At 36.2% G+C, this 21,820-nt stretch overlaps 1 protein-coding gene across 3 annotated transcripts in view; it reads left to right on the top strand.

Moving 5' to 3' along the window:
- DCAF6 (DDB1 and CUL4 associated factor 6) overlaps window positions 1-19,330 on the top strand; it is a 91,445-nt gene extending 72,115 nt beyond the window's left edge. For 2 of the 3 annotated variants that reach the window (XM_075169611.1, XM_075169621.1), the window contains 5 exons: window positions 7,809-7,947; window positions 12,782-12,938; window positions 14,509-14,597; window positions 17,145-17,250; window positions 18,889-19,330. In XM_075169611.1, coding sequence (XP_075025712.1) covers window positions 7,809-7,947; window positions 12,782-12,938; window positions 14,509-14,597; window positions 17,145-17,250; window positions 18,889-18,953 — 556 coding nt within the window. In that variant the 3' untranslated portion in view covers window positions 18,954-19,330. Of the gene's footprint in view, window positions 1-1,486; window positions 1,529-7,808; window positions 7,948-12,781; window positions 12,939-14,508; window positions 14,598-17,144; window positions 17,251-18,888 lie in introns of all 3 variants that reach the window. The other variant, XM_075169632.1, reaches the window with a different exon arrangement.
- Window positions 19,331-21,820: the final 2,490 nt, after the last annotated feature.

Genomic DNA, 21,820 nt, shown 5'->3' with positions numbered 1-21,820 from the left:
CCCTTTTGATAGCTCTGACAGTACCCATAGTTAAATAAATGGAGAACTTCCTGCTGCATCAACTCTGCTGGTCTGACTTTAGTCTTAGTAAGATGGCTGTAGATTTCAGATTTATGAATAGAATGTTGTCCATTTTGCAAATCTAATGTTTAGAGAGCTTCCATTACTTGAACTTTGGGTACAAATCCAACTTTTAATGCTTTCAAACTGAGGATTGGGTCTTTTTCTCTCTCTTACATAATAGATGAATAGATATAAGGGACGTAATCTCTTTTTGTGGATGCTTATAAATCTCAAAACACAATGAGGATGATAGTTTCTCACCAACTAACCTGAAATTGAACTGTCAGGAAAGACTGTGCAACAGATACGGAAACACAAAGTTTGCACCCACTTTAATATTTTGAAAAGGACTTACAATAGTAGCAGCAAAACGTGTAGAAATACCACGATTCTTTGGTTGATAAATTGGCTAAGTCAGCTGAATGTTAACTAGGAATCAGCTAGGAATGGTTTTGACGCAGAAGGACATTTCTTTGAAAGAAATAATTGAGAATGTAACATCTGACTTTTTTCTGTAGCATTTCTGTAGCCACTGAGCATCACTATAGGAATGGTGAAAATCAGTGACTAAAAGAAGCTAAATCGTTATTTAATTTTTTTATTGTTATTGGGCTAGTCAATACATGTTCTTTTTTACAAAATGTATAAGGAACTGCACAGAACATTTCTAAATTTAAAAAAATGAAACCTGTTTTGTACAGCAGAGCAGTTTAGCTAGATACTCAACAGAGAAAATAACCTTCTGGGCGTTTTAGGGAATCCACAGGAAAAGATCCCTTCTCTTACAAATATGAGGAGATATGCAGGTTTTTAAGTCTCGAAGTATGCACATAGCATATCTTCTTTAAAACATACTAAGTTCAGCAAATTTATTTGGAACAGAGATAGATAATATGGCTTGCCTTAGCACTGTACTTTGTAATCTGCAGGGAAAAAAAAATAATCTGTGCAAAATATATGTTCTTTGTGCACAAAGAGTGCAGTTTTTAATGGATTGATCTTAATTTTCACAAATTAGTCAAAACAACTCTCTGAGGGCTGCTTTCCTACTTAAATGACTGAATTAATTTTGTTTGGACTTTGACAGAACTGATCTATGAGCAGAGGCTAAGCCTGGAAAATTTAAACTAGTAGGTTAAAATTTCAAACAAATATGAATGTAAAATGGAAATGATTACACAGCTGCTTCCACTTCTGCTATGATCTATGAAGAATTACTGCATTTTATAAGATCAACTTTGTGTACTGTTATGTAATCTGAATACTATTTTTGCTGAAATCAAAGTAGTCTCATATACTAACACATTGAGGAGAAGGAGTCTTCTCAGTTGGAATATTTAGGAATTTTGTAATAGATGCTAACCTTTTAAAAACATGATACCCAGCGTTTTTTAATGACTTCAGTTGTTGTTCCCTTTACTAGATATAATATCAGAGGAACAGCGATAGGTGATAGAATAATGAGGTAATTAATTATTTTCTTCCTCCCCCTCCTCCTTTTTATTGCCGTATAATGGATTTATCAGGTTCTTGTTTTTCTTATCTAACTGGCATTTTAAGAATTGCTATACTTTAAATGTTATGAATTACAGAGCATATTGCTTGAGTTCTATTTAGCTGCATGTATTGCATGGAAATTGAAAAGAAACGGCAGTGTGTACATTTAACAACCTATTAACCTTTTTATTGTGTGCCATAGAAATTAATGGAATTTGAAAAGTGTGTAGTTTGTGAAAAGCAAATACCTTTTTTTATTCAGCTGCTGAGGAATGTGTTGTATTTGCATGTGCCACTGCTGACTTGCTTTGTCTGGTAGTAGAGAACACCCAGTTCTGGACAAAAATATAAGAATACATATATCAAAGACAGTTTATATTTTTTGCCTGAACAAGGTTATGGAAGGAGCATAATTATTAAAGCTATATTTGATAATACATATATAGCAAGATACATGCTAAATCTTATACAATATTTCTTTTAATGAAGTTAAATGAAAAAGTCACTTGATCTCATATTCCTCATTGAAATACTTGAGTGAATTAATTGTAAGAACATATAAGGCAATTTGGGCAATTGTGTTTGGCCACATGCCATAAGAGGGAGAAACCATCTACTGTGATTTAATATATAGGGGAAATGGCACAAAATAATTCTAATGATGAAAATTAACATCTTGGCTTCGTGTGGCTGGAAAGGAAAAGACTCAGGATGTGGTTTCATAAAAGACTTAGCCCGAGTCCTATATTTTAAATGCCTACAGGAAAATAGCGCAGACGTGTATTTCTTTGTCTTATATTCCAGTCTTAGCTGCAATTGGAATACATGGATTTAACTTGGCAACTTCGTTAAAGGTTCAGGAATCTGTGTACTTTTTATACTTTTAAATTTCACAGTAGGCATTCTTTCTATATTAAACATGCTTACCATGGAGTTCTTTAGCTCTTCAGTACAGCCCATGGGAATATTTGTTTCATATTACTGTAAGTTTAATATAAAAATGAATGATGCATTCAGCATAGAATTTTTTTATCAGTATATTTTTCTCTGATTTTCATTGTCATTCTGCAGCGTATCAGGTGAAAATTTAAAAATGTTTTGTAGCTGAGAATAGTTGAAACATTGATTGTTTTGGAAAACCGGGAAGTGACTTAGGAGTGCATTACAGTAAACATTTCTTTTCATACGATCAGCAGTGAAATAACTTGGGCTTTAGGGTAGAGTCAGTGTGCTGTTAACATGATGGGTTTGCCCTTGTTTTTGAACTATCTTAATGCTTGAAATTTGACAGCAGTAGTAAGCCTTTTCCATAGGTTCAGAGGCTTCTAAAAGAATATGGTTATTTGGTAATTAAAATCAGAAATACAATCAAATATTGATATTTAGAAAAGGGATCTATTTTAATATGGTGGTTGTGGGTTAACCCTAGCAGGCAGCTGAGCCCGACACAGCCGCTCGTTCACTCTCCCCCAGTGGGATGGGGAGAAAATCAGAAGGGTAAAATAGTGAGAGAACTTGCGGGTTGAGGTAAAGACCAGTTACAATGGCTTATTAATACTTACCTTCCTGAGCTGGATTTGACTTTGGTGATGATAGCCAGCTTGTTAAGACACATGGCTGGAATTCTTGGGCAAGAGCAAGGTAGCTGGCAGGTGGATTCCTCTACACGGTCAACAAAGAAATGACCATAAGGCATCAGAAAAATAGGTTCTAAATTAGTGGTTATAAGCCTTAGGTTCCCTGTCAGTTGTTTTGGATAGAGAAAATAGTTCAAACGAGAAGATGGCAACAGGAAGAGAAAAAAAATAGTATCTTAACTTGAAAGAGCAGAAGAGAAGGAACCAGGATTTCTGGTACTTAGCAAAAAGAGACAATGTTTGTCTGTGTGTAAGTAAATTTGGAAACTTAAGAAGTGACAAAAATCCTTAATACTGGAGGAATCAATACTGAGCTCAATACTTAATGCAGAGCTGAGACAAGATGGATGGAAAAAGGAAGCAAGTACACGTGAGCTTTACAGTCAACTGCTTCAGCCTAGCTCAGGAGACGATCGGTCTGTGATAATAGTGTTTGGAAGAAGCAGGGTTATCTAGGGTACCAGATTAATTTTATGGTAGCAACTCCATCTGGACCTCTAGTGGAACAAAGTTTGTAGCAGAATTCCTGTAGATTGTTTACAGATTCAGTTGATGGATAATTGTTTAGTTTTTCCTCTTTTGAAAACCATATCATTAATTTTGACTGTCTCTCTTCCAACTAGTCAATGAGCATAGTTGTTTTATAACATGCAGGGCTAGCTAGCCAGAAATTGTTGAGTAACATAGATTGGGAACTGAGGTTTGCAGCTCTCAGGAAAAAAAATTGTTTTAAAAAAGAGCAATATATGACATATTGTGCTTTAAGAAACAAGCTAGTTATTTAATTGTGCAAATTTTCATTTAAAAAAATTCCTTATGACACTTCAGAATTTCTAAACATGCAGAAAATGCCCTATGTGACAATTTTTTAAAAATTTTTTTTTAAGGTTTAACTTACATATTTACATCTTTTCCATTTCTCTCTATGTATAATACATAGCTGTGGATCAGTCTGCATCACAGGGTTTTTGTGGGTTTAGGTTTTGGTTTTTTTATCTTTTGAACCTGTATTTAATTGAAAGAATATAATGGCTTCACTTCTAAATCCCTGTTCCACTCATCCAGGGCTTAGTTTAAACAGGCTTTTGATAATTAATGTTTACAACAATCAACTTTCATCAGCCAGGTTTGAAGTCTTCATAAGGGGAAAAGTTGTGCTCTGGTTCATGTCTATATTCTTACTTCTGGAAGTAATATTTGAAAGTTATCTTTCCACAAGGCATACTCCATCGAAGTAATGAAAGTACCGTGCATCATCTTGGGCTCAATCTTACTATGACTACACACACCAACTTTATTGTAAGATACTGCACTAAGGTACCACAAAATTTGGCAAAACACACTTAAAAAGGCTTTATACCTGCAGACCAGACAGTAGTACTAAGTTATTCTGAAGTCAGAGCACTACTTACAGTATAAGGGCATAACTAAAACAAAGCTCAGTTTCATTGGCTTTACAAGACCTAAGGTTTTCTGTACCATAAAATTAATAACATTAATCTATATCCAACATTTCTCAGACATCTTCATTATTTGATGCCTGAATGTGAATACATAATACAACTGTATCAATTGATGGAGTTGCCTGAGGAGTGCCAACACAACGTGCATAAATTCCATTATCTGACATCTTGTGCTTGGAAGAGTACACAGTTTGGAAGGGAAGGAGCAGCTCACAGTCAGGCTTAGCTTAGGCTGAACTTCAGAAAAGTACGAATTGCACAGCACCCTTCTGTATCTGCTGATGCTCCAAGCGATTAGGCTACTAAGTTCATGTTGGCAGAGACAGGAATTGCGTATCACAAATACAAATGAAAATTAAAAAGCCACAAAAACAAAAATATTGGATTTTTTAATTATTTTTTTGTATGACTTAAAAAATGTATAAAAAATCTGTAGTTATGGAAAAGTAATACTTCTCAGAGAGAATCCTTTTTCCTGTAGTGTTCTTTGTTCTGAAATGTCATTAGATTGGGCGCATATTTATCTTTTCTGGAAAGACTTGCCTCTGCCAGATTCCTGATTTTAGCAGTATGTTACTAGAGTGCCTGATAATGGTATCACAGTAATAGCCATGTGTGCTTGGCTGCATTCTCCCTGTTGCAGGTAATGATCCACTTTCCAAGATAACTAAATATCAATCCATTCATGCCTTTTAAAATAAGATCCAAAATCAGGATTTTAAATTCAGAGCTGAATTTAGTTTGAAAGACAGTTTTTACCAAAATTTGCTTCTGTGCTTTTGCTTTTATTTAAAAATGCATGATTCTGACTGCTGAATAGTCTTGGGGTTTTTTTGTAATGTCTGCATTCAAGCCTAGGGGAATTTAGAGGAGGAGATTAATTTTTCTGGAGAAGCTAAGATGAAAAATTATGCAAGAAACTACTTTGGGTTTCCGATTAGTTACTAGAATAGCATCTTCTAATCCCAAGACTTGTTATTGCTATCTAGCAAGTAACCCTTCTGAAGGAGCTAGACAAGTTTACTGCTTTGTCAATCCTAATGATGTTTAACTTCTCAGCTTTTTCACTGCACATCTTTTATTAATTAATTGATGTGGATAAATACCCCGAAAATTCAAATAGCAATCATAGTAAGTGATAGGTGTAAGGCTAGCAGGCGTGCTTCTGAAACCAAAAGGGTCTTACTGTGCTGAAGAGCCGTGTGTGCTCGTTCCAAAGCTGTGTGATCACTGATGGGGTTGGTAGCAGAGTAGTTGTTATTACATGATTCTTGCTTTTACTTTCTCACACAAAAAACACCTTTTTTAAAGAACAAGTACAAAACCAAATATGTACAAATAATTGTTTAAAGTTTCTGTAAATGTTTTATGTAGCCTATCATATACGTGCCACCCTTCGTTTTCCTTCACATAGAAGTATAGAACAGAACTGGTGCAGAGAATAATTCTGTGATCTTTAAAGCACAGTAGATAAAGAACATGGGCTTCTTTTTTTTTCTTCCATTGTATGAAGACTTTGAAGAACCCTCTTCTTAAATCTGTTGAAGATTAAAGTTGAGACTCCATAGATTATAAGGACTAACAAATAAATACAATATATTTATTTAATGTAGCATAAAAAGGAGGAATTAGAAAATTGCCTAGATATGAGATTTTGAGGGGATAGAAAACTCTCACAAAGGAAGTAGTAGTCTATCTTTTCTGAGATTGTTTGCTAGACAAACTTCTAAGAAATGTATTATAATACATAGTCCACTGTTAAGTGGATCTATTGGCTAATGCTTTCAAATCTCTTCTAGTTACTATAAAAAATAAGTATTAAAATATCTTTTAAAAGATTAGCTGTATTAGATGATCTGTCTTAGTATGACAGTTTGTGGTTTGTTTTTTGTTTTGTTTGGTTTGGTTTTTTTTTTTAAATCTGTATTCATGATTCATTATTTGCATTTATTTTCCGTCTTTGCCTAGGATAAGACTTACTTTACTTAATTTTTTTGGTCCAACTTTCTCATGTGACAAAAATGAAACAAAAATCTAAGCAGACCACTGGCCGAGAGAATTAGTTATGAGAGAGATCTGGTGGGTTTTGGACTTGTTGCAAGAGTATCCAGGATCAGTGACTAAAACACCATACCATGTTACTTGTGGACAAATTCAGGTTACTAGCTTTCTGGTAGCAGTGTACTGAGGTTGCAAATATATTCAGTTCTGGCTCAGTTTTCTTTTCAGGATCATATAAATTCCTGTAATAGCTTGACTCCTTGCATTCTGCTAAAACTGTACTTGCTCTTTCTTGAGAGTGGCATTCCCCTTGGACTGTGTTCAGGACCTCAAAGCTAATAGCAATGCTGACATGGAATAAAAGAAGCAAAAGAGTTAGGTGCAGGTGCTGGGATGTGACAGTTTGTTTATAGCTGGAATTAAGGGGATCTGCAATCTTAGAGCTAAACAGGAAAAATTTGGCACCAGGGTCTTTTCACAGGTTAATCAAAATGTAGACTCCTGGAATTAAACATCCACAAAACAAAAAATATATAATTTAGCTGATTATTCTAGGAAATCTTCAGCTGTATCCCTCACTGTTAACGCATGGGATAGTTGCTCCAATAATTGATCTCAAATCATCTCTTGCCTTAGTAGGAACTTTTTCAAAGCTGTCTAAATCTTGAGTCTTGTCATACAGAAATAGTGAAGAGAAATACATTTAACGAAATTTTGGGGAAAAACCAAATCACACTGGAAGGCGCACTAGATCCTTAATAACTTTTTAAATTTTAAAAACTTCTGTTTTGGCATAGATTTTTCAGTTCAGAATTTTGCTACCTCATTATGGGTGGAGGATATCTCTAGCACTGAAGAATAAAATAGCATGTGAATTTTGCCAACAGCTGAAGTTTGTTCTTCAGAGAGGGAATAAAATGTTGCATCACTTTGACAATACACTGTCTTGCATGCTATTCTTGTTCAAAGCCAGGATGGAAAAAATTAAAGTCTGTAATTTTACATTTGGGATAATGTTGATGTCTGTTCCAAACTTATGGAGAGTGTGTTTGAGTGCCTAATTATTATTTTATAGTCCTTTTTGATAGCCCATTTCAGTGTTTAGAGATGGACTTTCAGTAGTGTTCTCTTTGTCTGCAATTTATAGACGATCTGCTGTTGCCCGCATTCAGGAGCTCTTCAGAAGGAGGAAAGAAAGAAAAGAAATGGAAGAACTGGAAACATTGAATATTAGACGTCCTTTAATAAAGATGGTTTATAAAGGTCATCGGAACTCCCGAACAATGGTACAAACTCTTTGTCTGTTTTGGGAACTATAGAGATTTTATGAATCAGCGTAGCTGCCACATTGATATGCTTGCCAAAAAGGATATCGTAATGTATTGTAAGCACTTTTTCTTGTATATTCAGTTGGAAGCCATATAATTTTCTCTAAATGAAAATTAAAATTAGCGTGACTCATGTGTCACTGTTAGGCATTTAAGTTTTCTTGAGTTTAAGACTCCCCTTAACTTCCTTTGAAATCTTGGGTATTTTTCTTAACTTCTTTTTCATTTTGTCTGTCAGCTTAAGTGGTATAAAATGTGCCCACCTTTAAAATTATGATTTAATCCTTGCTTTCCCTTCCAAGCTCTTTAAAGGTGAAGATTAAATAATAATTTTGAACAGTCTGGAAGGGGAAGTGAGGATTAAATCATTGTTTTGAAGAGTTTTGACATCTCCAAATTAAAAAAAAAAAAAAAAAAGGAAATAGTGCTAGTTATTAAATTGTAATCTAACTATTAGGTACTCTGTCTTTTTCATACAAAATACTGTATTTTAAGAAAAATGCAGTTACTGTGTTTGTAAAGCAGTGGTGCATGAGAAACAAATGCTGTTTTACTTGCTATTTCGAAGATGTGAAGTTCTGAGTACTAGGTGGTATTTTGGAGGAGTAGCAGGTGTATTATTTTGCAGATGATCTGAGGAGTAGTCCCTCTACCTCCAAAAGCAATTTTCTAGAGTTTGTGTGAATGACTTTGATTACACTGGGGAAAATGCTTCAGTAAATGCACATTTCAGTCTACAAAAGCAACAAGGCTTAGAACAAACTTTGATTAATGACAGAGTTTTGCCCTGTATTTCAGAAATTAATTGTAATTGCTCAAAAACCCATTAGTTTAAAAGTCATAGCATCCAGCACTTTGTGTTAGTTAGGTGCTATTAAAACTAAGCTTGCGTAAGTGGTCTTAATTCAGTCTGCATCTGCATATGTGTTATTATACAGATTATTTCATGGATTTTGTTGTTTGGTTTCTTTGGGATGTGGGTTGGTGTTTTTGCTTTTGTTTCAGATGAGCACCTGTGATGAGGAATGCACACAATGGAAGATGATGTAATTTTCCCTGTTGCTTTCTATGGTGGCAAACTTAATTTTAATTATTTTTTGATCAACACCCTCTTTCCTACAAGGCGACGGCTGATGGTATTTCAAGGAGACAGCTTAGAGAGGTCTTGTTTCCTACACACCTGAGCAGCCCAGGGATAAAGTTGTCCTGTCAATTACATGAACTGAACTATTTTAACACACAGGCACATGTGTGTGTGTATATATAGATATACATATATATAAAAAAGGAGAGTGAATTAAGGTTATGCAGGCAAACTAAATACTTCGGTACTTCCTTACTTTTGTGAACTTAATTTGGCAATCTTACATTTTTTTTTTAATAAACATATTTTAAGTGTGATTCTTTTATTGCCAGAAAGCAAAAGATAAGTAGCATTATATTGATGTTTGCTTGCACCATTGGTGGGGTTGGAACGTTTTTAGGTTCAGCACACAGATCCCTGTCATGTAACCACTTGAACGATGTCATTAGAGTACTGGGTGTTACCATTTTTTCATGAAACACAACTGGAAGTGAGATGGTAGTGGAATAATGGGGGGTGGGATTTCTTTTTTCTTTTTAGCTCTTAGAGGAAAAAAATGCTCGTGAGCCCAAAATCCCTTTCTTCTTCAAAATTTGTCTTTTGCCATGTGCCTTCATTTCTGTGTCTCTCCTGTCTCTTCTGCACTATTTTTCCCTCCAGTCCTAGTCTTATCTCCTTTCTCATGTATGCCATTCTTCCTCTATTCCACTCACCCCACGTCTCAAGTCCTCCTTTTCAAATATTGACTTTAAAGAAACTTTTCTTCAATAGAGCATCTGTGTGCACCTAATAAATGGGATAAGTTGTGTATGCATACACTAGAATTGAGTGTGTATATGAGTTTGAAAACAAAATTTTTACATGTGCATTTCAATTCTGTTAATTTATGTGGTACTAAAAGTAGGTTTTAAGAATATTAGAAATGTAAAATCAGCAGTTACAAAAGAGAATACAAAGAAGGAAGAAGTCATAATTGAGAATTAAAGTATAAAGTTATTTAATATTGGAGATAATTTAGAGGTACTTCTAACAGGATAATGAAAAATATTTGTTAAGAGGAGCTATAAGAGAAAAGCTGCCAAAAGATAAATATATTGGAAACACACCTTTCACTACAGAATCCAGGAATGCAGTTTCTTTGTCTTATTTTTAGACATCAGGATGACTTTATTGCACTGCAATCATTGGTACATATTCTACAGACAAAGATCTAGCAAGCCTGAAATTTAAAACTGGACATACTCATACTGGACATAAAGTACATATTTTTAACAGTGGTAAGGATTCAGCTTACTAATACGATTTTTTTATCATGGTGATTTTTAAATCAAGATAGCTGGGGCAAAGCACAGAGCAAGACAATGTCTCTGTCCTTTTCTCCAGTGCATTTTTGGAGAAAACTATGCAAAAAGAAAGAGAAGGATGCAGGCACTGTCCTCTTTAGAGCTGTATTATGATGTGTTACTTGGAAAATAATTCCATAGTAGGATTCTGTGTAAATGTTCTCAAACTCAAAATTCTGTCCCTTATGCTGGAGATATTCTTAAATACCAAAAATTAGGAACTTATTTTATGCTAAACTTCAAACATTGGACATCCTCTGTGTGAACTCTGAAAGCTGCTGTGTAGGAAACTTCCGTTTACATAGGTATTTCTTTTGCCCAGTGTATGTCAATTTAAAGAGTTTCTAAGAGATACTGGTAACTGTTTAAAATGTAATCGGGCGTGTAGGATTAAATTTTTAACTTCCAGACTCTGTTCCCCAGCACAAACATCGGACTATTGTGGAGCTTTCAGCTCACATCTTGTGATTGAGTTTTGACTGTTCTTGAAGCAATGTCCCTCCTCTCTCTGCCACCCCACCTCTCACCCTGTAGATGATGGAGGACAGCAATGGAGAAAGATACTGCTGCCTAGCCTGTTCCTATTTTAAAAAGTTTAACAACGGTTATTTTGATGTCCTACTCTGAGTAAAATCAGAAGTGATTTCTGAAGAAGATTCTAATCATTAGTGAAGGAAGTGACCCGTTCTTGTTTGCTCAGACTAATTGTTTGGCTTTGTTTGGGTTACGTCTTTTTAGGAAGGGAGGGCGAGAGAGGCCTTGGCATGGAAAGATTATTCTACATTTAACAAACCTAATAGTTGCTTCTTGAAAAAAATATTCTAGGGTGGCTTTTTTTGGCTCAGAAATTGAATAAGCCACGTTCTTTCAGGGTGTAATCATAAGGGTATCTTGAATGTACAGGTATAGAGTAACATCAACATTATATTTCAAGGAAATGGATATCTGATAGTACTGCCACTTTTTCCTGGCCTGCAATTTTTCTGTCATTTACATGATCATTTTCATTGTAACGCTACCCTGTTTCATAGGACAGATTGCTTCGGCTGCCTTTGGTTCCAAAACTCATGAGATTGCAGATGTGTGAAACACTCAAGGAGTCTGGATTTTCCCACTGAATTAGTAAATACACAATTAATAAATAATACAGCGTTTACTACACAATTAATTATTTATAAATAAACAATGTTTAAGAAATAAAAATAGTATAGTCTAATATAATTAATAAATATATGAATCCATACAAAAATATAACTAATATGGATAAATGATCACCATATAATACATTATTCTTATAATCCTATGACACTACCACATTTTGGAGAGAGGGATGGGAACAAAAAGGAGAAAAAAGTCCAGATTATCTACTCGTTGTCTCCCAAAGACTTTTTCAAGTCAAGTACAGGTCAAGCTAGCTATCTTGTCATTGGCTGTATCTGCTATTTTCTTTAATTCTCAGAAGCAGGGACAAGACACTAGTCGTTTTGAGGGGAGAGATGGTCACTTCATTAGAAAAGTGTTCTCAGCATTGTTAGCAAATGCGTATCCAGAACAATGATGTTGATGAGCCATGAATATTTATGGAGCTTGAGGCATTTAAATACCTACTGAATTATACCACTTCACACAAGGAAAGGGAAATAGACGATGTAATAAACCATTATATAGTAGTATACTAGCCTAAAGCATGAGCATACTGTTCCTCGAACCCCCCCTTTTCCTTTTACCCAGAGGATGATGTTCCTCTCTTCATCGCATGGAGAGAAGGAGCAGAGGCTGTGCGTTGATGCAGGGGAAGGAAGGCAGAACAACGGGAAGCCTTTGCTGTCTCAGCTGAGACGGTCCCCCTGCTCCAAAGGAAGCCTTCCATCAGCCTCCGACAGCGCCTCAGCGCTGTCAGAGCTTCCTGGAGAAGCTGCCAGAAGGGAACAGCCCAAGTGCACGCTGTCTGCTTCACCTCACTGACTGTGAGGCACTGCAACAAACTATACAGTTGCGGTGAGAGGTGGCTGGTTTTCTGGAAGCCTTCTCAAGGACTTCGGATCTTTCTGCAATACTCTTCAGTCGCTTTGGAAAGTGGCAAATCTGCTGTCGCCTTATTTGTTTCCAAACTGCTCAGTCTGCCCCAACTCCTCTCCTTTTTTCTGTTAGCAGCCACTTTGCTATGGAGATCTTTAACCTTCTGAATTTTCTTTTTTTGATAATTTTTCTTTAAATGTTTCCTGTAAATTTTCTTAAATGTTGTTTCTGCATTTGCAGAGTTCTTACTTCAGAGGCAGTGTTATTGCAGAAATGGGAATATGCTCTTTGATATGCTTTCCAAGTTAGTCTTATAAAGTAATAGTTATTTTTGTTTTTACTGCAGATAAAGGAAGCCAATTTTTGGGGATCTAACTTTGTCATGAGTGGTTCAGACTGTGGCCATATTTTTATATGGGATCGACATACTGCTGAACATCTCATGCTGCTGGAAGCTGATAATCATGTGGTGAACTGTCTTCAGCCTCATCCATTTGACCCAAGTAAGATGATAATTTTTCACAGTCTGCATGTTCAGGTTATCTGTAGTAAAGCATTTTAAAGCTCAGTCTTAAATTCTTTTCTCAGTAGATCATTGTAATGATGAATGAACTATTGTTCATTTTTCCCATGTAAATTAGATAATACTACTTTTAATTTTGTCTTTTACTAATGACCTTTGGCCCTTAAAACCCTCCTTACTCAATAACGTCTTGGAATGAAAACATTACTAACACAGTATTTATAGAAAGTTAAGATGTAGTAAGAAGAATCTCCATTTCTTGCTCCCCTCAATACAGTAAATGTTTTCCCTGACGCTAGTGAGGGAATTATGGGGTCACTGAAAGGCCAGCAATACTTTGGGAATTGATACTGGAATCTGGTTTCTCCCTGGCTCTGTTAAAAAAAACTGTGTGAAGTGGGTGTCTCAGTCTCACTGGCTTTGTGAGATCACAAGAATGAATAAAATTCATAGAAATTCAATTAATTTGTATTTAGGGGAAAATATTTAGAGAATAGATGGACCAAAGTAGTAGAAGGAATCATGTCATCTGACATGTAGATGGAAATCTGAACCATTCTGCAGCTTCTGACAGAGTCGAAGAAAGTATTCGTGTTACTTCTTTTTTTCATAGCTTACATGGCTGTAGAGTAAATAAATATCAGCTGTAAATAAATAAGCGAATAAAGTTATTATAATACCAGAAGAGGCTGGGTTTTTTTCAGACAATTTATGGAAACGTGGAATACCACCCTACATCGGATAAGCCTTGAACTTTTCAATGCTTAATTGAAATTGTGTTCCTGTACATGTTTGGAGTGTGTGGCTAGGCTGGACACTTCTTTGGGAAGCACTTTCAAAATGCCCTGTAGCTTTACTGATTTCTTGATGGAGTGCAACTGTTTCCCTGTCACACACTGAAAATGTAATGAAGAGGTCATCCTCCTTGTAGGACAGTTAATCTTGTACAGATCTTTCCATGGAATTTTTATTCCCATAGTGGGTTTGTGCAAAGATCTAGAGAATGTTCTGCAACTTCGTTTTCCATATTTTAACAAGCATTTATAAGAACATCCACTGCTTTTTATATTTGAATATCAAATAAATTTACATTAAATACACTGAAATTATCAAATGTCAAAATATATTTGAAATTATCTTGCTTCTGTCTTTGTACCTAGGTCTACAAATCCTAAGGCTTTGTTATTAATGCATGTACTTACCAGGCCGTCAGCAGAAATATATTAGTAGTGGCTGGGTTTGTTCTTACTTTCTGCTCTTATCTTATGTATATCCTAGTGCTTTTTTTTTTTATTTAAAAAAGGAGGGTCTTGATGTTTGCATGTGTTTTCTTCATATATATATATATACCCATATATATTCAAAAATATACAATCTATAGCTCAGATCTTGTATGGAGATTTAGTAATTACATAGCTGTATGTTCAGCATGGGAACTGACATTTGCAAGTAAACGCTTCAAGTGAAGTATTTTTCTCCAACTCCAGTTAAGTGCAGAAAATACTGGTAAAGACATAGCACATTTAATTTAGAATTACTATTACTTCTAGTTCTGGCTTCTTCGGGTATTGATTATGATATAAAAATTTGGTCGCCATTGGAAGAATCCAAGATTTTTAACAGAAAACTTGCAGATGAGGTAAGAACCTTTCCTCCTTTTTCACAGTAATGTTGCATCTTCCAATTCTATAAAAGCCTTTGGTGCAAGTTACTTGTATTAACTTAAGAGAGTTATTTAATGTTCAACAAATGAGCTACAAATAAAAAGCTACCCATTATAATAGCTAACTTTCATATCATTGGCAGCACACAGAGGCACTTTGTATTTCATTAACTCTCCTAGAAATGATATGATATGGTATTATGTACATGAAGGAAGTTGGAAAAAAGTATGAATGGTCAGATATAAAAGGAAAACTGGCAGGAATTAGAAATTAAGGTAGTGGTTGTCTTTAAACACATCAATTGACTGAAGGAAATACAAAGATATACAGGAGATCAGGGAGTGCAAAAATCAATCCTATCAAATATTCTGTGGCATAAAAGGGAATTCAGGTTAAGATTGCAAAATGGGAACTGCATGGAATAAAGCAAACATTGCAAGCCCAATTAGTTATAAAAGTCTGTATGTAAAGTTATGTAACACATTGTTTTCATACCCCCAAAGCCATAACAATGTATACAGCAACTGGCCTATGATGATCATATAGTTGACTGCTGAATAATCATATTTTAGTGATTTATATAACAATGTATTAAAAAGTTAGATGTTTTTCTATAAGTAATATATTAGGGCAAATTTGGTTGTGGGGTGGTTTGGGGTTTTTTTGTGCAAACTCTTGGACAGCAGGGATATAGTAGCCTGTTTGTTTTTTTTTTTAATTATTATTTCTCTGTATTAGTGCTAAATATATTTAAAACAAACAGAAACCCACAACCCTTAGCTACCCTCTCCCCATTCCCCTAAAAAACCCCAAACCATCCACTTGTGATTTTTGAACCTTTCCCGTTATTTTAGCAGAAGTAGCACTGGGTGAAGTGACACTTCTTTGTATATTGTATGATAATTTTAATCTATGATGTGTTTTGGAGCCTTCAGGGTTTAGAAATATGGCTAAATATGAATGTGTGTTAAAAGTAATTATTGTACTGATACTTTTGTCACTTAATTTTAAATAACAACAAATTATTTAGAGATTTAATTATTTTTTTCTTTCATGAAAAAATGTAGAATTTACAGAAAATTTGATCACAGTATGGTTTGTAATTTTACATGTTTTTTTCTTTTTTAATTTAATCCTCATATTGAAATACCTATGTAGAGGACAGGACAGATTATAGCAATCAGATAGTTTTCACCATGTTAAATTTGGCTAGAGTAAGTGTCCAAGAGACCTGAACTGAATTTTCCATGGAAGGGAAGGTCTAGGGAGGAAGCATTGTGTTTGGGGAAAGTTCGGTATAAGTATAGAACTGTATTTACAATTAAGAGAGGCAGTGACCTTAGTGAATAGAAGACAGCAGGAATGGGAACAAATCTCTGAATAGAGAAAAAGCATCAGAAGCAGGCTGTCAAAAGGGTGTTACTAATGATGCACTGGAGAAATAGGAGGTGAAAGAGGAAAGCAGTGGCAGCCTGCTGTCTTCTCAGTTTGCTTCATTTAGGGAGTGATCAGCAAAGTTCCTGGTAAACACACGAGAATGACAGAAAAGAGGCGCTTGGATTTGCCTAGGAGAAGGCCACTGCAGACATTTGCAAGAACATGTTCCTCACAAGAGGAAGAGGCTGGAGAAGGAGTCTCAGGGAGAAAGAGACATGCATTATTTTCCTGCCTTACAGCAGCTGATCTGGGAGGAAGGACTGAATAATGGTCAGACCTTGTCTCCATATAAAGAAATTTTTATGCTTAGTGATAATGAAAGAACGTAGTCTGAAAGCTGAGAGACAAGCTAAGGTGTGGGATTAGAACTTAATGGCAAAGCAAGAAGGATCGCAGGGAACTACCACAAGGAAGAAAGGAGGCAAAAGAGCTGAAAGTATTCATTAGTGATTTTCCGCCCCCCGCCCCTCCCTTTAAACTAAGACAGTAGGGGCTGGCTCTTTCAAGTCATTTAGAGGCAAGCTATAGATCTGTTTAGAAAGAATTACGGAGCTGGAGAATATTCCTGAACTGGGATAGAGTAATTGCTTGTGTTCCTTGGATTTTCTCCAAAAGTTTTGAGCAGCATGAAGGTAGGAGTTTAGGGTAACCTCATCTCTTTTCCTTCCCACGTTCTTGGCCAGCGCTGGTGCTAGCACTTTGTTCTCTACACCAGTTGCCATCTGTAACAGCGCTTTCTCTCGTCATTCCTCCTTACTTCGTGCAAGATCTAATTTCCAGAAGTTTTTCTCAGTTGCTTATCTTAATTTCTACCATGCATGTGGACAACAGAATTATGATCTTACTAGAATATTGTTTAGATAGACAATTATATATCTATAGGCAGAGTCCACTGTCTGACTTTTCTTACCACATGCAACTGGTATAACTGTACGATAGTAATTATTAAAATATTGTTCCCTTATTGTAATTTTGGACTCTGTAAATGCCTTTTGCGTAGGAACTTTGTATCTACAAACCAGTATTGATACAGTACAATTTTGTGGGTTTTTTGATGTTTTTTTTTTCCCCTTCCCTGACTCCAGGTTATAACACGTAATGAATTAATGCTGGAAGAGACCAGAAACACTATTACTGTTCCAGCTTCTTTTATGTTACGAATGTTGGCTTCGTTGAATCATATAAGAGCAGGTGAGAGACTTCTGAAGAGCTTGTCCACCACTTTGGTCTATGAAATAGCAGATGGATTGGGGAACCATCAAGACCTTCAGCTGTCTGTGGCTACACTTGGGGTTGGTGAGAAGATTCAAGGGTTGTTCAAGGGTGTTTTAACAGAAGTACTTAGGAATTGCTTCTTTAGTGTGAGACTTGCAACATTTTTGCAGCTGTTATTTTTACCTCAAAACGAAGAGGAAGAAAAGAGTGAAATATATTTTTAAGTGTTACCATACTATCCATCCTGAAATAGTTTATTCGTAATGTAGTACTAATTAGATGTTGAAAAATACTCTCTTTTCTAAGGAATGATCTTTAAGGTGAGCGCTGTGTGATGGGAAAGCTATTGGGGATGATTGGAATGAGTTGTAAGAAAAATGGACTGTCATTGTGGGCTTGGAATTGTCTGTGGACGAACGAGGGATCCTGAAGACACAGGACAGTGGGAGATATTAATGAGGCTGCTGGCAGCTGTTCCTGGGGCAGCAGGTACTAGGATGTCTCTTCAGCAAAGGAGCAGTTCCGTAGGGGCTGGAACTGGTGATATGAGGGGTTGCATGGAGAATCTTTGTTGGGAACTGGTGTTCCTGGATGTTAGTGCTGAAGCAGCTGACTGCAGTGGGTTGATACTGAAGATGCAGGACAATGGAGAGACATCGTACTGGGTAGGAAGCAGGGAGATGACGTTTTGGGAGGCTGGTATGGCGTATGGGATGGAAACCTAACAGAACTGTAGATGAGGGTGAAGGTGACCGTAGATACTGAATATGGGCACTCCGGCACTGGCTGAGAAGAGCAGTGGGTTTATAGTGATGAGGAAGGAGGGAAGCTCTGCCTGGCAGCAGCTGCTGCTCTTCTTTCACCTCTCGCTGATCTGTGAGAATTAGAGAGCCAGGAGGATGCCACTGTATTCAGCCCAGTGGTTCGCCTCACCACTGCTGTAAATGAATATATTAGTTTGGTTTTTTCTTCATTTGTTACAATTTCTTTGGAGTAAAATACTCAAAGATCTGCCCAACACTTGAGTTACAACAGTTTCAGAAAAAAATCTGTGTTATAGTTGGGTGGAATATTTCTTAACCTGACAGTGCATGTTGTTTGAGTGATATGTCTTGAGCCAATCATGTTCCCTCACACATTTCTTTATTTGCCTTTCTCTAAACATTTATGTCAGAAGGTACTTTTTCTGATGTATACAATGACAGATAGCGATTCCCCAGTTTTCTGGAGTATACAAATTTCGAACTGCAGCTATTCTAGTTTTAGCTCCCCAGAACAGTGTGTTTCAATCTCTTTTATTCACCATCTCTTTTTAATATTACGCTTGCATTCATCTTTTTTGTGCTGACAGCCAGTCAGCAGCTACAAGGTTTCTCCTTTTGTACACAAATTTCACTTCTATGCCTGGAAATCCTTTAGGGCTTTTCTCCTGTTCTCCTTTCTTGTGGTAACATTTCTACCCAATCTCTGCTGTCAGTCCATACGGACTTTCTTCTACCGTATAACCCACAGCCACTGTGTTGTGTAATAGCCCAGAGAGATAGTACACTATAAATACTTATCAAAACCTGAAAACTTTAGAGGTTCTCTTTACTAAATCTCTGTGTCTTACAGATCGATTGGAAGGCGACAGATCAGAAGGATCTGGTCAGGAAAATGAAAATGAAGATGAAGAGTAACCGGCAATTGTGTGCAAGCACCTAGACGTTAATGGAATTTGTATAAGACATTAATTATATTTTTCCTTACAGAGCTTTAGTGCAATTCTAAGGTATTGCTTTTGGATAACCTAACCTTTTGTTTTTGAATGACTGTGTGCATGACTTTGGGAGAGTGTGCAAGTAAAATAAGCAAAAATGTTTTTAAAATGTTTTGCCATGTATGAGGGGTGCTAGAAGATGCAAAGTGCAATATTTTCCTTAACCTGCAAATGTGGGAGCTTGGATCAATGTTTTAAAGTAACTTTCATTATAGTAAAAACGTTGGTTCAAATAAATTTCTATACCTGCTGTTTGCATGTTTGTTGCTTTCTAATTAAAAGATTTGGTTGTTTTAAGTAGTTTTGTGTTTTTTCTTTGTGCAACCATTGATTTTTCACCTTGTAACTATAACCCCATTACTGCCTTCATTTGCATTCTTTCTTACAATGTTTGTGAAGTGACAAATACAATTATTTCTTACAGTGAGCACTGGGATTCTCTGTGACTTTGAGACCCCATGTCTCTTGGTTCTTGCATTTCTGTGGGCGTAACCCGCACATATATACGCAAAATTGTCTCTCCATCAGTCTTACTACAGTGCCACTTCACATTCTCCATGCTTGAATCTGTAGTGCTGGTGAATTAGTTGTTTCATTAATAGATCCACAAGTATGCATTCTTTGCAACAACAGCAGATATATCTTAATTTCCATTGGATTTAGAATAGAGAAAATGTAGTGCAAAGGAACATGAATTTGAAAATTCCTGTGCCTTACTTCCTAAGAGTAATTATTTGGGAGGGAGGGCAGTTCAGTCCATGTAACAGGCTTTACCCTTCCTCCATACATTTTTGGATGGCAATGGGGAAGAGGAAGGGAAGGAGGGAAAGCGGAGCAGCGAAAAGAATGGCTTTGCTCAATGGCTGTTCTTGCTAAGGATGGCAGATGCTGAGAGGCTCCATCGGGAATTACAGAATGCCGGGAAGAATTCTAATCAGGTGGATGAGGGTACTGGAGGCTTCATTACCCTGTTATCATTAAAATATACATTCATCACACAGTCTTCACAAACTTTGCTTACATCAGCAGAAAGAATTCCCCACACCAAATGAAAAATAACATTATCACAACGTTCTGATATCCTGATTCACAATGCAGTCAGGCTGAAAGGACTTGGGGAAGGGATATAAGTTACAGAAACTGAGGGAGATGGGAAACCTAAAACTATTTGAAGAGATGAAGAGAGATTTGTGAGGGAGAAGAAATGGGAATTACATGGAACTCAGCTGGCAGTAGCAGTGAAGACACTTGGGCAAGGGAAGAACAACATGAGGGGAGAAGAAAAGTGTGAGGAGATGGATAGGGTGGTTGGTTTGTGGGTTTGTTTGTGTTTTTTTTTAAGGAGTAAAATGGTTGAGAAGAAAAATTGGGCAGGAGAAGATAGGAAATTACAGCGGAAGAGTGAAGTATAGAAGGTTTGAAAGCGATCCAGTGAAGTGAATTTAAGAAAGGAGAGAAGGTTTTGGAGGCAGAGGGTGAGGAGAAGAAAGGAGGTCTCAGAATACTGGAGCATCATGGAAAATGGGAAACTTCACACTCAGAGGAGGTCGATGCACAGAGGATGGAAATCTGCTAAGCATTTTGAGAACGTATCTACTGTGAACAAGGGAGGGTGAAAGAAGTCAAGGTAAGTTGGTTGGTTGGTTGTTTTTTTAAGGTGTGGACTGAAAGTAACACCTGATATGGATAATTGTCTTTTCTGGTGACACAAGGAGAAGGATTGTCTAAGTGGCCTTGGTGTTGGAGAAGGGAGCGAAACATTAGTTTTTCCTCATGACATATCATTTTGGGTAAGCATTTTTAGACCAGCAAGAAATGAAAGATTATTTTATGATTTTGTGGTACACCTATTTGGGGAGAGGGGAACACAATGGTCTAGAACTATTCAAACCTTGCTGCTCATAGCGCTGCTCTGAGCAATATTTTTACTATCAAATGTAAGTTAAGCCTTGAATTTTTATAACAGAACAGAGTACTCCTCTCACTACATTTTAAAGAACTATACAGTAAATATGTATCGTGAACTTAGTGTATATATAAGTAGGGTTGTCAGCTCTACTTTAGCTGTTAGCAGTAAGAGGAATAAAGCAGTGTTTCTGTTCTGTACGGCATCTGTTGCAGTGGTGGACCTCTTCCACACTAGGGGTCCTGAGCAGTTCTGTGAACGAAATACGATAACACAATATTTGATGTAGTTGTTAGGTCCTCTGTAGATGATATTTGAGATGTATTTGCTTCCAAAAAGAATGACCATGGTATTTCTACAGAAGCCTGACTTTTTATTTAGAAATTACTAACTTTTGCCTTTTGAAAACAGATTCTTTCTCAAGTAAGTATATCGAGAGAGTACCCTTTGTCTTCACTAGAGAGGTTTTATAAATCATCACTTGGATGTCTTTGTTTCTAAAAATAAAAAAGCTGCTTCTGCCACTTGCTTTAGTCGTAGCAATTGCCAGCAAAGAGCATACAATGTAAAACAAAAGCAACAATCTTGTAAATGTCTTTTTTTCAGCATTCCCCAATAAGCACACTATTCCCAAAAGGTCTCTTATTTATTCAAAGGCTAAACATTAACTTTAATTCCAGATGCTTAGCTGTGGGTTTACTGATTAAAAGGAGGGTTGAATCTCAATAAGGGCAAAAGTTTAATATTTGGAAGATTTTTTTCAAACTTCAATGAAGCTTTTCAAGCAGCTTTTCTAAAACTAAGAGATCTAAAACTAAGAGATCTAAAACTAAGAGATCTAAAACTAAGAGATCTAAAACTAAGATATCTAAAACTAAGAT

The sequence above is a fragment of the Calonectris borealis genome, chromosome 1 (assembly GCF_964195595.1).
Source record: "Calonectris borealis chromosome 1, bCalBor7.hap1.2, whole genome shotgun sequence".
NCBI lineage: Eukaryota > Metazoa > Chordata > Aves > Procellariiformes > Procellariidae > Calonectris > Calonectris borealis.
The sequence above is the reverse complement of the archived record's forward strand: the minus strand, read 5'-3'. Positions and strand labels throughout refer to the sequence as shown.